Source organism: Strongylocentrotus purpuratus, unplaced genomic scaffold (genome assembly GCF_000002235.5).
Source record: "Strongylocentrotus purpuratus isolate Spur 01 unplaced genomic scaffold, Spur_5.0 spur5_scaffold_4, whole genome shotgun sequence".
NCBI lineage: Eukaryota > Metazoa > Echinodermata > Echinoidea > Camarodonta > Strongylocentrotidae > Strongylocentrotus > Strongylocentrotus purpuratus.
The window spans coordinates 24,551,385-24,567,572 of NW_022145610.1; the positions used below are offsets into that span (position 1 = coordinate 24,551,385).

Consider the following 16,188-nt stretch of genomic DNA (forward strand, 5'->3'; position numbering starts at 1 on the left):
GCAATCGGTCACGTGCTTCAAGATCCCGGATACTGACTCGGCGATTCTCGGATGCTAATTCGACGATTCGATGCTTGTTCGACGATTCGATGCTTGGATGCTTGTTCGACGACGCTCAGCGTGCTATAGTTAGTAGTGAAGAACGTTCTTGTCCGCTCTTACGGCTATAAATGAAATTATCAATATATCCTTCAAAATACATGATATTTAATTTCTACGGTTTCAACACTTATTTCTAAACTCATTTTCGAATAAAGCAAACGATGAAATAATAAAGGTTATTTCACCAGACTTTCTTTATCCGGTTATAACAAAACCAACATTCCACTACACTTTCATTTCATTATTAACTAGGGTCACCAATCTAACTGACCCGGGCAAAAATAGATTTAATTGCTATATCAGAAGATCCAAAACCGACATGGTTTCTACGAGGAATAGATCCCTGGAGACTTGTGTCGGAAGGATGATGACCCACAAACTTAATCAATCATTATAAGAATTCCGTTATGTCAATAAAAATTCGTTAGAGAAATTAAGTCATTGCTAGCACAATAATTTCAATAATAACTTGTTTCTCATCATTACTACTAGGTTGTACTGCGTTAATTCATTAACACAAAATACAATGTTCTTTTACATATAATTTCAAAATGTATGCATGAAGCGTTAAAGCATCTATATCAATAAACGTATATAATTACCCCTATCGAACGACGCTCAGGAGAACGATAGTTCATGAACGGCTCTTTCGTCACGTGTTCGTGAATAATTACTTTTGATACACATACGAGCTAATTTGCTCTAACGTGGTGCTTCTTGCACACTGTAAACATGTAAATTATCTGAATCTCATTATCACACATAGGTTATGTAAAGAAAGCTACTTACAGTTATGTTGACAAAATGGTGCCAATGGCAGGAAAATCGAGGTTCTGGGCTACATGGAGGATACCTCTCGTACCGGTGTCGCCTGAGGAAAAGGACTGCTTGCGCCGAATACAAAATCAAGGCTCTGGTAGCAACTTCCACAACACACATAAGGGTACATGTTCAAGCCCTCTCACACGTCCAGCTACAACCTCGTCTTCTAGTCAACTGCCCTGTTTTAAGTCCACACGTACACACCTTTAAGCATTCTCGGCACCACACCCTAATTTGCATATATTCAGACAAGCGAAATATTATCTATCACTAACGCCCTCTAATGTCTAGATGACCTTGAAAATAGGAAAACAAATAAAATAAGAACAAATTTCCCATTTTACTCTGACAATTTACCCCCTTTTTCAGAAAATATTTTGGGACTCTAACATTAACCAACACAAAATGTGTACTTCTACATTCCCTTTATATTCAGCAAATACGACTCATATAATCTGCTCCTACGTTTTCTTTACCCTTTATCGCTTGTACGCGATATCTGTAAGACTGTAAGGCAAGCGCCCATCTGAGCACACGTCCGTTCGCGAGCTTCCCTCGACGAAGAGCGCGAAGAGGTTCGTGGTCAACCTCGAGTACGAATTCCCTACCGTAGAGATAGGCTTCGAATTTTTGTACTGCCCAGACTACAGCAAGACACTCTCGCTCGATGGTAGAGTATCTCGTTTCTCGATCCAACAACTTTCTACTTGCAAACGCCACCGGAAACTTTTCATCGTCGAACTCCTGTAATAAGACTGCACCTATACCAGTCTCGGAGGCGTCAGTTCGAAGTATGAATGGGCGGTCGACATCAGGCAGATGCAAGATTGGAGCATTTGAGATCTTGCTCTTGAGACATCGAAAAGCTCTCTCTTCAGTCTCTCCCCACTCTACGGTGTTTGATTTGCCTTTCTTTGTCAGATTCGTCAGGGGTACGGCTATTTCTGCGAAACAAGGTACGAACTTCCGATAGTAACTCGCTAGGCCGAGAAATGACCTCAGCTGTCGTTTCGTTTCGGGCCTTGGTGCTTCTTGTACCGCCTGAATCTTATTCGTCATCGGTTGGAGCTTTCCACCACCAACCCTATGTCCCAAGAAATCTAGAGACTCTTGAGCAAGACTACACTTGCTCGGCTTTGCCTTCATATTGGCTGTGCGTAAGCGACTTAGGAGTTCTCTCAGAACCTCAAGATGTTTCTCCCAAGAAACTGTGTGTACCAAGATATCATCAATGAAGTTATGAACTCCATCAAGATCACGAAGTAAAGTTCGCATAACTCTACTAAAGGTGGCCGGGGCATTAATCAAACCAAATGGCATTGTCTTGAATTGGAAAAGGCCATTAGGGGTGATAAAGGCTGTACGGGGTTTGGCATTCTCAGTAAGGGGAATTTGCCAGTATCCTTTAGTGAGATCCAGTTTGCTGAAGTAGTGATCCTTCGCTAACGCAGTGAAGATTTCCTCTTGGTCAGGTATGGGCTCTGCGTCTGATACTGTGTTCATATTCAGCTTACGGTAATCACAGCAGAATCGGTTAGACCCGTCCGGCTTTTTGACCAAAACCACCGGAGAGGCATATGGGGATGATGATGGCTCAATCACCCCAAGCTCGAGCATCTCTTTGACTTCGTCACCAACCACCTGTCGGAGAGCGTGAGGAAGAGGATAGGGCTTGGACTTTACCGGTCGAGGATCTGTCAACTTGATGTCGTGGTGACCCAAACTGGTCACGCTAGGAACATCTGTAAAAACGTCCGAATAATTACCGATAAGTCGCCTCAGCTGATTATTCTGCTCCTCAGAAAGTGTGTCTCCAATGCAGACATCAGAAACTGTCTGAGTCTGTCTCAGGCTGGGGACTTCGATGAGTTGCTCGTTTACCCTCATCTTGGTTGTCGTCTGTGCATCTTCGTCATCATTGACCTCGTCAATTTCTTCAATGACAGATACACCTGCTACTGCTGGATATTTTATTCCAGCATCTGAATTATTATCGTCTCGACGATAATAAGCCTTGAGAAGATTCGCATGGAAAGTAGTTATCCTTGACCCAAGGTCAACTCTGTAGTCGAGTTTACCAACTCTACCTACTACCTTGAAAGGGCCTTTCCAGTGCATCAGTAACTTATTCCTGTCTGTAGGAAGTAGTAGTAACACCTCATCTCCAACCTTGAAAGACCTAGCCTTGGCTTTCTTGTTGTACTGCGCTCGATACGCAGACTGCGATTTCGTCAGTTGCTCTTTCACCAGCTGGACTGTATTTTCCAACTTCTCACGCAGATCCATCACATACTGGTATGTGGTTTTTGTCTCAGCATCCGTGCTTTCATCATTTGCCCAAAGTTCCCGCAGGATCATCAAGGGGCCCCTCACCTCTCGTCCATAGAGAAGTTCGAATGGAGAGAATCCTGTGCTGTCGTGAGGTGCTTCGCGATATGCGAAGAGGAGTGCATCTATATATCGATCCCAGTCAGTGGGTCTCTCCTCCGCCATCTTCTTAAGCATCTGTTTAAGCGTCCCGTTAAACTTCTCAACGAGACCATTACAGGCCGGATGATAGGGAGTTGTAGTAAGGTGGCGTACTGACATTAACCTATTCACTTCTTGCATCACATCTGACACGAACTGTGTCCCACGGTCGGTTAACATCTCACGGGGAAATCCAACTCTAGTGAAGATGCTGAAAAGAGCTTCCGCTACGGACACTGTATCTATGTTCTTAAGTGGAACAGCTTCAGGATACCTTGTCGCGTAGTCCATGAGCGTCAGTATATACCGACAACCTCGTGACGTCATAGGAGCGATAGGGCCAACAATGTCAACAGCCACACGGTGAAATGGCTCATCAATTAAGGGAGTAACCCCCAATGGTATTTTCCTTACCGTACCCTTGTACACTGAGCGCTGGCACACATCACACGACCTACAAAATCGAGATGTGTCCGCTCTTACACCACCCCAGAAGAAATTCTGTAAGATTCTTTCTGCGGTTTTATGTGATCCTAGGTGCCCACCCAATAGACACTCATGTGCAAGCCGCAGAATCTGTCCTCTGAATTTACAAGGAACAACTAGCTGATGGGTGACATCACCTGATGCGGATTGGAACTCGCGATATAACAATCCTTGTTTTCTTCGAAAGAGTGACCGGTTCCCATTTCTAGTTGTCTTGACTACTCCCGATTCGGCTTGCTCTCGTATACGCCCCAACGTTGCGTCATTAGCTTGCTCTTTTCGGAATTCTTCAGCGGTAGCAACGTCAGTCTGCTTTGGTACCTTCAACTTTTGGATAGGTTTGCTTTCTTTCTTCCGCTGATTTCTTGTCTCTACAGCTAGACATGTATCACCATTCCAGTCTTCGTCCGGATCCTTCGGTTCTCGAACACCTGGAATATTCCCAAGAACTACATCATAGATAGGATTATCCACACACAATGCTTCCACCTCACCAATGAAGAAGGGTGAGTCAAGCGTTACCTTAGCAACGGGGAACGTCCTCATAGTACGATCTATCATGAGGCACCTCCTTTCTTCCCCAGCAAATTGGTCTGGCTTGATAAGTCCCATTTTCACAAAGGTTGTGGAACATCCGCTATCCCTCAAGACTTTGACACGCGTGCCGTTGATGATCCCTTCTTTGACTGGCATAAGCTGGAGGGGTTTAGCTCCACCCGCAACACTAACTATCGGCAATGCCAACTCCGATTGTATCCCAGTGACTTCTCCTTCTACATCTGTACATGAGAAACAAGACACTATTACCACACATGCATTAACATCGTACATTTCCGACTCATGACGATTCACCCTTCTTTTATCCCGACCAGTCGACTCCGGGAGTGAATCTGTATCTCTGTCATGGACCTGTCTCTGAGGTTGCTTCGGCATGCTCGACGTCTTGTCCGATTCACTCTGAATCTCAGCTCCCGCAGCTGCAACCTCTTTCCTCTTCCGTTGCGTGCAATGCTTTGCCTGATGCCCTAGTTTCCCACAGATAAAACAACCACCAGGACGGCTTTGCGACCTGTCTGATGGTTTCGAGCCTGCTGGTTTCGAGCCTGCTTGCAGAGGAGGAGAAGTGGGTTTAATGGTGTGTGACTTACCAGTCCCACCCTGCCATCCCGATCTTGCTTCTACAAAGCAGTCGGCAATCTCTATGACCTCCTTGAGTCCCTTCGGCTTTCGTTCCTTTATGAAAGTCTCCATATCTTTCGAGCAGGTAGTGTAAAACTGCTCTATAAGGAACAGCTCCACTACATCGGTGAACGTCTTCTGGCGTCCCGACATCTCAATCCATTTATCAACATAACTCCTGAGCCTAATGATAAATTGCTCGGCTGTCTCACCCGAATCAGGTTTCGAACTCCGAAATTTCTTTCTGAAACCGTCACTAGTAAGCGAGTACCGCTGCAATATCGCTGTCTTCACTACATTATAATCTTGAGCATCGTCTTCACTCAACCGGGAGTAAGTGTCCAAGGCTTTTCCCGTTAACAGAGCACTTAAATTTACAGCCCAAACATTTGACGGCCACTTTTGCGCAACCGCATAACGTTCAAATCTAAGTAAGTAAACATCTAATTTGTCTTTACCACAAACAAATGAGGGAAGTTTAGGGGGACGAATATTATGAGTACTGTTATTACTATCCTGGTTACCTCGTTGCTCAAGCTTTACACTTTCTATTTTCAACCTAATTTCTGCCAATTCTTTTTCCTCCTTCAATCGCTCACGCTCTTCTGCTCTCTTATCCCTCTCTCTGTCCTGTTCTACCTTTAAGAAATCCCTTAATTCTAAACCTGTGAGTCCCAAAGATTCCCCAATCGTTACTAACTTTTCAACATCCATGTCAAACACTCACAGTCATTCACATGAGAACTTACCACCAGAGCCAGAAACAATTTAGCAGCGCGTGGAGAGCGACGATGTGGAAGGCGAACGTGCACCAGTCACCAGGTATCCTGCATGTACCTCCAGTTGATTACCTCTAACCTGTAATACAGTAGGTAACATACAAAGAAAATATTATACAGAAACATATGCACACTATAAATATTAAATGCAAGTTCCAGAAATATCCTATAGTCGTTCAAATATTAGAAATCCCAGCTATAATAACAACCCTATTGTAATCCTAACAATTTTAATTTTTTTTCCGCCAGTCCTGGCAAGGTCGCCAATTATTGTCAAGATATACAAAATAGCCACAACGACTCTCATAAATGAGTTTTACAGACTTTTATTTGACAACTACACCAACATCTAAATTCATAGACATCTGCTGTTACAGAAATATTACATATACGTAAGGTCATTTAATTACTCCAATACCCAAAAGTGTAATCCCGTCTAAAGTTAATTTCCCAATTCATATAAATCTGCTGTTACACAAATATTACAAATACGTACAGTCATTTAATTATTCCAATACCCACGAGTGTAATTCGTACAAGTTAACTTCCCAGTTTTTAAAGTGTCCGAAATTAAGACAATTGTCCGAAATAAGGCGAAAGCCTTCTGCTTGGTATTTGCTATATCAAAAGATCAAATACCGACATGGTTCCTACGACGATTCGATGCTTGAAGACTCGTGAAGGTTGATGTCCCGTAATCGCTTGTTACGGCAATCGGTCACGTGCTTCAAGATCCCGGATACTGACTCGGCGATTCTCGGATGCTAATTCGACGATTCGATGCTTGTTCGACGATTCGATGCTTGGATGCTTGTTCGACGACGCTCAGCGTGCTACTAGTTAGTAGTGAAGAACGTTCTTGTCCGCTCTTACGGCTATAAATGAAATTATCAATATATCCTTCAAAATACATGATATTTAATTTCTACGGTTTCAACACTTATTTCTAAACTCATTTTCGAATAAAGCAAACGATGAAATAATAAAGGTTATTTCACCAGACTTTCTTTATCCGGTTATAACAAAACCAACATTCCACTACACTTTCATTTCATTATTAACTAGGGTCACCAATCTAACTGACCCGGGCAAAAATAGATTTAATTGCTATATCAGAAGATCCAAAACCGACATGGTTTCTACGAGGAATAGATCCCTGGAGACTTGTGTCGGAAGGATGATGACCCACAAACTTAATCAATCATTATAAGAATTCCGTTATGTCAATAAAAATTCGTTAGAGAAATTAAGTCATTGCTAGCACAATAATTTCAATAATAACTTGTTTCTCATCATTACTACTAGGTTGTACTGCGTTAATTCATTAACACAAAATACAATGTTCTTTTACATATAATTTCAAAATGTATGCATGAAGCGTTAAAGCATCTATATCAATAAACGTATATAATTACCCCTATCGAACGACGCTCAGGAGAACGATAGTTCATGAACGGCTCTTTCGTCACGTGTTCGTGAATAATTACTTTTGATACACATACGAGCTAATTTGCTCTAACGTGGTGCTTCTTGCACACTGTAAACATGTAAATTATCTGAATCTCATTATCACACATAGGTTATGTAAAGAAAGCTACTTACAGTTATGTTGACAAAATGGTGCCAATGGCAGGAAAATCGAGGTTCTGGGCTACATGGAGGATACCTCTCGTACCGGTGTCGCCTGAGGAAAAGGACTGCTTGCGCCGAATACAAAATCAAGGCTCTGGTAGCAACTTCCACAACACACATAAGGGTACATGTTCAAGCCCTCTCACACGTCCAGCTACAACCTCGTCTTCTAGTCAACTGCCCTGTTTTAAGTCCACACGTACACACCTTTAAGCATTCTCGGCACCACACCCTAATTTGCATATATTCAGACAAGCGAAATATTATCTATCACTAACGCCCTCTAATGTCTAGATGACCTTGAAAATAGGAAAACAAATAAAATAAGAACAAATTTCCCATTTTACTCTGACAGCCCATATAACACATGTGCAACAAGTCGAACTTTAGACTCAATTTGCACGCGATTGTAAGATTATAGGTCAAGCACGCGAAGGATAACAAGCATGAATTATCATAGATCATTTCTGATTTGTTCATTATGTCTATTTCAGCCAACCCCCCCCCCTCCCACCGTAATGTTTCCATTTAGCCGAGGTAAGCAAAAACATGAATATTCATGAACGCCATGGACTATTCGATTATTTACAGAGGGGTGCAATTGTGCACCACATCAAACTCCCCTACCTTCAGTCAAGTATTTCATTGTATTATGTAGTTTGGTAGGTTTATTTTACTAACTATTAATGATAGTTTAAAGATATGGAATTGGTTTTTGTATTTTATATTTAGCAAAGCAATCTCACATACAAAATCACTATCAAGTGTCGTCTGATCCACCGATTGCCGTCTGCTATACGTTCAAGGCACATTTATCTGTGGACTGTGATGTACACAGTTTACTCGTTATTGTAGATTTATGATTAGCCATCTGTCATGTATCAGTCTTTAATTGTTGACACACATACAATTACCACACACATGAACACTCTTACTTCCCCTCCCCAACACACTATTTCCGCACACCCGGTTCACACATCATACCTAATGGCATATACACCCTCCAACATAGTGGAACATTCTAGTTTGGTAGTGACGGCGAACTAGCTACGTTTGTGCTGGCAATAATGGTCCAGCGAGCGAAAATGAGACAACCGGAGCAATATGTAGATCTATAAGCTCAGGAAAGGTTACCAAAAGTCCTTCTCAGGAACACACATATCGTACCCTCAAGCATGGGTGTCGATTTGTATCCGTGGTTGGGGGGATGATAGTGGCCAAAATATTTTCGGCAATAGATCAAAGCAACCAAGAGGTAGAAGCGTGTGGCAGGTTGCACCCCTTCCCTTCCGAGTTATTAACTTTTTCAAGTCACCCTCAATAAAGATAACATTTCACAGAATATAAGAGTGGTAATAAAATTAATAACATCCTAAATGTTAGTCCTGACTCTTGCCTGCAGCGTAGGCCTACCAGACTGATGTCATCTATTAAAAAATATATATATAGACATTACCAAAAAATAATCCAATGGTGAGGGATATCAACTTGTTACCATGTTACCAGTGGGAAAGATGCATTAATAAGCAACCAGGAAAGGTTCATGTAGACAGGAAATTCTGTATTTCCTGGTGATAGACACATACATTTTATGAATATTGATGTCTCCAAACAACATTCATCGTGAAAAACCCATTCCAATATTCTGTGTAAGGATATCTCCCAAAACTTAGTTATCATTAGTAAATGAAAAACATATTGCTTTTGGTTCCAAGCGCGTAGCCAGGATTTCATTTTAGGGGGCGGTAGTGAGCACGCGAAGCGTGCGATTCACTTACCCCTAGGGGGTGGGTGCTGGGAGGGGGGAGTTCACTTTGGCGTTTCATTAAATTATTAGAGAAAGACGATTCGTTGTACCGTTCTCGACTCTTAATCCTTGTCTGAATTCAGTTTTCCCCCTCCCGCGTAAAGCGCGGAAGCTTTGAAGTTTCATTAAATTATAAGAGAAAGAAAACGATTCGTTGTACCGTTCTCTACTCTTAATCCTTGTTTGAATCAAGTTCACCTTCCTCCGCGCATAGCGCGGAAGCTCTGACGTTTCATTAAATTATTAAAGATAGAAGACGATTCGTTGTACCTTTCTCGACTCTCAATCCTTGTCCAAATTCAGTTTCCCCCCTCCCGCACGAAGCGCGGAAGCTTTGACGTTTCATAAATTATTAGAAGAAGATGATTCGTTGTACCGTTCTCGACTCTTAATCCTTGTCTAAATTCAGTTTCTTTTGACGTTTCATTAAATTATAAGAGAAATAAGACGATTCGTTGTACCGTTCTCTACTCTTAATCCTTGTTTGAATCAAGTTCACATTTTTTTCTTCTATTTGGCCGGCGTTTTAGTAGTGGGGGCGACTGCACTGCCCCCCTGTCTACGCGCCTGTTTGGTTCTTCATTTTGACTCTCTTCGGAGGGTAATAATGTCCTGATAAGGTCGGGGCATGCATCCGCTCCGTCTTATATGCACCTGAATGTTATCATGCCACAACTGAATCCTCTCTGCGGGAAACTCAATTCAATGAAACAGAACATCAATGATGCAAAATTTAGTTCTCAAAATGACAGAAAATTTCTACTCCTGATCTCATGCAAACTGTCTGTTTCTTAAAAACATGATATAAAACTTACGTTCCAACTACCAAACAACAAACTTCCATTATCTACTTCTACACCCAGATATACTTATGATACCAGATACGCAAAATTATAAAAATGAAACAGGAACCAACTGGAAAGCATAGCTTGTTATTGTAGGTTCCCAAGAATAAATATAATATGAACATTATTTTCATAAATCATTTTAGAGTGTCTTAATCATCACAATAAAGTAGATATAGTATAATAACATATTTTCATAAACCATTTTAAAGTATCTAAATAATCAAAAAATACAAAAAGGAAAAGAATGACAGAACGGGACACAAAGGACGGGAAACTGACATAATAAGATGAGACAAGACATGCCATCTTGCGAGTACTAACCATTAACTCTCATCGGGCTCTCATCATTAATTTTTCTCTTCATTTTGTTTTTTTGATGGTGAATTATTGGGGGGATGATTATACAGGCCACCCCCCCCCCCACCTGAAATATTGGGGGGGGGGGATATCATCCCCCTCCTCCCGGGATCGACACCCATGCGGCCTCAAGAAAGAAAGATTACCGACAATCCTTTTCAGGACTCCCTTATCCTTTCCCTCTCTCATATGGAGCGACCGTAAGCATGTATGTCAGCATGCAAGCCGATTATTATGCAAGCCAATTTATTGTAAGCAGCATCTAACATTTTCTATGTTTAAACAATTGTTTATCTAAAACTATTATTTAGAAAGATATAATTTCAATGACGGGTGGACAAATTAAAACGTCTTTTTATAAACAAGAATCTCACGACAAACTTATTATCGTTACAGGAATCATAAGAACACAATCTTTGGTGCCAAACGTCTTATTGGGAGGAGATTCACAGATGACAACGTGCAATCAGACATGAAGCACTGGCCTTTCACCGTCATTAACCAAGGAGGCAAGCCGGTGCTGCAGGCAGAGTACATGGGAGAACGGAAGACATTGGCTCCAGAAGAAATTAGCTCGATGGTTTTGACCAAGATGAAGGAGACAGCTGAGGCTTATCTTGGTCAGAAGATCACTGATGCCGTCGTCACTGTTCCAGCTTACTTCAACGATGCACAGCGACAGGCAACGAAGGACGCAGGTGTGATCGCTGGCCTCAACGTCCTCAGAATCATCAACGAGCCCACCGCTGCCGCCCTCGCCTACGGACTCGATAAGAAGCTGAAGGGGGAGCAACATGTCCTCATCTTCGATCTCGGTGGTGGTACGTTCGATGTCTCAATCCTGGTCATTGATGATGATATCTTCGAAGTGAAGTCGACAGCCGGTGACACTCATCTCGGAGGAGAAGACTTCGATGATAGACTAGTCCATCATCTTGCTGAGGAGTTCAAGCGAAAGCATAAGAAAGACATGAGGTCCAACCCAAAGTCGCTCCGTCGCCTCCGAACAGCAGCGGAGCGAGCAAAGAGAACACTGTCAAGCAGTACTACAGCAAACATCGAAGTTGACTCACTCTACGAAGGTATCGACTTCTCAACAAGTGTCAGCAGAGCACGATTCGAGGAGATGTGTTCAGATCTCTTCAAAAAGTGTCTGCAGCCAGTGGAGAGGGCCATCAGTGATGCTAAAATCGACAAGAATAAGATTGACACCGTGGTAATTGTAGGTGGATCAACACGGATCCCGAAGATTCAGAAGCTTCTCCAGGAATACCTCAACGGCAAGGATCTCAACAAGTCTATCAATCCTGATGAAGCTGTTGCCTATGGTGCTGCTGTCCAAGCTGCCATCCTATCAAATGACCCAAGCGAAGAAATCAAAGACGTTATTCTAGTCGATGTGGCTCCTCTCTCTCTTGGCATTGAAAAAATAGGAGGTGTGATGTCAAAGCTCATTGATAGGAACACAACAATCCCTACAAAGGCAACCAAAAACTTCGTTACTGTTGATGACAACCAGTCTGCCATGGATATCATAGTGTTCGAAGGAGAAAGAGCTTTGACCAAAGACAATAATCGACTTGGCCAGTTTGAGTTTTCCGGTATCCCTCCTGCACCTCGGGGCGTCCCTAAGATCAAAGTCACTTTCGACATCGACGCCAACGGCATCATGGACGTCACTGCCGAGGACAGGAGCACGGGTCGTAGCAAAAAGATCACCATCACCAACGACAGCGGAAGGATATCGAAAGACGAAATCGAGCGTATGATCAACGATGCCGCGAGATTCAAGGCCGAAGATGATGCTCACCGGGAACGCATCGCAGCCAGCAACCAACTCGAGTGCTATGCCTACAAAGTCAAGTCCGCAATCAGAGACGCATCAGTAGGGAGCAAGCTTAGCTCCAACGACAAGGAAGTCGTTACAAAAGCAGTTGATGTCGTCATTACTTGGATGGATGACAACTCTTTGGCAAAGAAGGAAGAACTGTCGTTCAAGTTGAATGAGTTGCAGAAGACATGCTCTCCCATCATGGCTAAAATACACGCAGGTAGTAGCTCAGGTTATTTTACCTGACTGCTAAGAAAGCATAAATAGGGACTTTTAGATTTGCGTGGACTGATACGTGTGACGTCCATTCAAGGCAGTGCATTAAAAGGACGTCGACCGTACATGTAGCAATCCACATTGTCTTCGTGCAAATCTAAAAGCCCCTAATGCTTGTAAGTAAGCAACTAGACGGCCGACGGCTTTAGGTCCTCTCCAAGGGACCTGGTATTGAGGATTAATGCCTTACCAAAGGGCACTAGCGCATCGTCTTGGTTTCGAACCCAGGTCACCGGATTACGAGACCGCTGCTCTACCGACTGAGCTATCGCGCCTCCCTTAAAGGTACTATGTCCCATTTGCAGGCCATAAAAATGAAAAGGTTAAATTCCAACGGCATTTGAAAGATAATACTAATTTAGAACTTCCCTAAAAAAGGTGGGGCTTGAAAATGTCTTCAAGTTGAAAAATAACGATTATTAGTTGTCAAATTGACGTAGGAGCTATAGAGCCAATAAGTAATAGTCTTGATTTTCAGACCATTGTACAGAATGGTCATACGTTTTATGCTGCGCAAAGATTCCCTCAGTTTAATTTTGGCCATCACAAGAAGTGGGTTATTGATGTAGGCAAATGCTCATGTACCCTTTCCAGCTCATTTTATGTATGTTATTACCAAAGAAGAAAAAAGTCAGTCAGTCAGTCACTCAATAGTGTCTGACAGTGAAGTCTAGCAAGTAAACGGGTTTCCTTGCATAATTTGAATATTAGGACACTGCTAACGTTTAAATTTCATAGATAGGACATACATGACATATTCATAATTCCTGCAAAGTTCTAGAGATTTGAGGTTGGCTGCAAAAGGGACATAGTTACCTTTAACTTACCTTTAACAAATCAGATTCCAAAAATATATTTTATATACATTATAATTTAACATCAACTGTTTGTACTGGCGACCTTTTTGTTACAATGCTTTTAAAAAAAAAAGTTTCAGATGACTAGTCATTTTAGTACTTTTTAAAAACCTTTAATGTATTTGTATAGCGACCCATTGAAAGAGTACATGTACCTTTCATCAAGGTAGTCTAGAAATTTTGGAGTAATAAACTAAAAATGATTTTCCCTCCAATATATTGCTTAATTTGCATAGTACCCTTATCCTTCAATATTTGAATTATGGGATATTAGCATGGGGCAACTCCTCCATAAATCAACTGGATAAATTATTGTTGCTACAAAACAGGGCAATGAGAATAATTTGTCATAAGAACAGATTAGTCCGTTCATATCAATTGTTTTATTGCATTATTGCTTTAAAAATATTTGATTTACATAATCTGCGTCTGGGTTGTATTGTGTATCAACTGAATCTGGACGAGTTGCCCCATGCATTAACTTTGTTGTTTTTAAAAAATATGAGAGATTCCACGATTACCCAACGAGACAATCTTCTTATTACCATATTCCAATGTTAAAAACTCTTTGTCTAAAGAAAACTTTAATCGGCTACGCTGGCCCGATCTTTTGGAATTCTCTTGATTAGTTTCACCAAGTCTGTTTGCATTTAAACGTAATCTGAAGTTAAAGCTACTTTTAAAGAATCAATGTAACACTTTGCGGTCTCCTGCACTTTTCCAACAGAATAGTTCGGATAATACTTTAAATTTATGATTATATGTTATGGAAATATTAAGTTTCGTTATTATATGTACATATCTTATGTAAAAAATACATTTTGACATGAAGAAATTATTGTTTGTTTATGTTGTATTATACCTTACATTTATATGTTCTTTGTTATTCAGCTATATTTCATAAGGAAAAAATGTAGAAATCAAATCAAATCAAATATACATTTTGCCTTGGGATTTGGTTTATAGCAACCAATGTCGCGCAATGATTTTAGTGCACGGTAGCTGCAGAATGCAAACTTCAGTGTCCTTTTCTTGTGCTTGTCATGATTGTATTGTCTTGTTTTGTTTCGTCCCGTTTTCCCCATCTTTTCCTTGTATTTTCTACTTTATGATACATTGTACCATGATATTTTATGTTAGGGAATCTAAATTACAAGCTATGCTTTCCTAAGTTTCCTTCGCAATATAGCAAGCAAACATCTTCTAAGTCTCTATTCATTGTGTACTTTTACTGCATTGCATGTACCATAATTATGTATATTTCTCGTATGTTAATATTTTAATTGGAATGACTTTGTAAATTGTACTTGCTGTTATTGTGGAAATAAATGAAATGAAAAATGTCGGTCAAGCCACGAGCAAAAATCTTGGACGTCACGAGCAACATTTGTTAAGGAAATATAAAGTTCAAAGCAATATTTTAGAACTTAAATTTAAGAACTTTGACATAAGCATATTCATTCTTTTTAAAGTTTACCATATTAGTAGTTTCATTTGTTATCAAAATTATTATTCATAGAAAATGTTTATGTGTTTACATTATGATATAGTGAATAAAGTTTATTACTGATTTGATAAACAAAGGAAAAAACTTGTACATCTTACAGTAGACCTACATATTATCTGAGGTTTATCATATATAGTATTTTGAAAGGGGAAAAGAAAGAGGAAGAGCTCCTACATAATCATGGATGTCAAAAGGAGTGGACCAGAGAGATGAAGAGGGAGACTAGGTTTGGTTCGGATGGAGCTTTACCGCTCAATTTGTTCTTCCATTTTTAAGGGTCATTTTGGCAGAAAAGGGTACCCATTATAGGCTTTTTATCGCGAAATACAGGCTCATTTTTTATTTTCTGGTGTTCGCCATGCAAACCCCCAATTTTTTTTGGGAAAATGGACCCATTTTTGTGAAAAACGACCCATTAGAGCGGCACATCCCCGCATGTCATGATATATTTATGTAAGTACCCCCCCCCCCGACTACAGATAAATAGAGAGAGAGAAAGAGAGAGAGAGAGAGAGAGAGAGAGAGAGTGGGGGGGGGGGGAGGGCATAGGCGCCGGAAGTGGAGGGGCAGAGTGCCCCCTGCAACCAAAAAAAAAAACGCCCCCCCCCCCCTCCAAAAAAAAAAAGAAAAGCTGTAAAGTAAACATGGTTTGTATTTTTAACCCAAAAGAACAAAACAGTAATAAAACGTGAATTAAATCACATATAAAATTCCATTCAAAGAAAATAAAAATTAACAGGGATCAAATTTCCTAAACATTCTGCATGCCACCTATATTTATCGATGGAGGTTTTTATAATAGCGATACGCGCATATCGTGGAAATATTGTGGGAGGATGGGAGAGCGTGTTTTTTTTTTGGTTATAGGGTGAGAAGACATGAGCCCCTGAACGCTGGCGTACTGATGGGGGGGGGGTATTTCTTATTCGATACCAGTGATTTACAAATGTTGCTGAAATGACATGATTTCCGGTATTTTTCTCAATTTTGTTTGTTGGAAAAATTGGAAATTCCAAAATTTGACATTTTCATGCCAGGGCCTGCATAAGTGACCTGCCAATGTCACAAATGTGCTGTCAAAATATCTTCATCTGACCGTAATTAAATGCCTAAAACTCCGGAGCTTACGGGGGCTCTGCCCCCGGACCCCACCAAGGGCCCTAAGGCGGTCCCCTAGATGCTCATCTGACCGTAATTAAATACCTAAAATCCCCTAGCGTTCGGGGGTTCTGCCCC

The 16,188-nt window shown here is 41.2% G+C and overlaps 1 protein-coding gene across 1 annotated transcript; it reads left to right on the forward strand.

Moving 5' to 3' along the window:
* Positions 1-10,883: 10,883 nt before the first annotated feature.
* On the forward strand, positions 10,884-12,644 carry LOC115929242 (heat shock 70 kDa protein IV-like). The gene has a single exon (XM_030997857.1). It carries the CDS (start codon positions 10,954-10,956, stop codon positions 12,556-12,558), a length of 1,605 nt encoding a protein of 534 aa, XP_030853717.1. The 5' UTR covers positions 10,884-10,953; the 3' UTR covers positions 12,559-12,644.
* Positions 12,645-16,188: the final 3,544 nt, after the last annotated feature.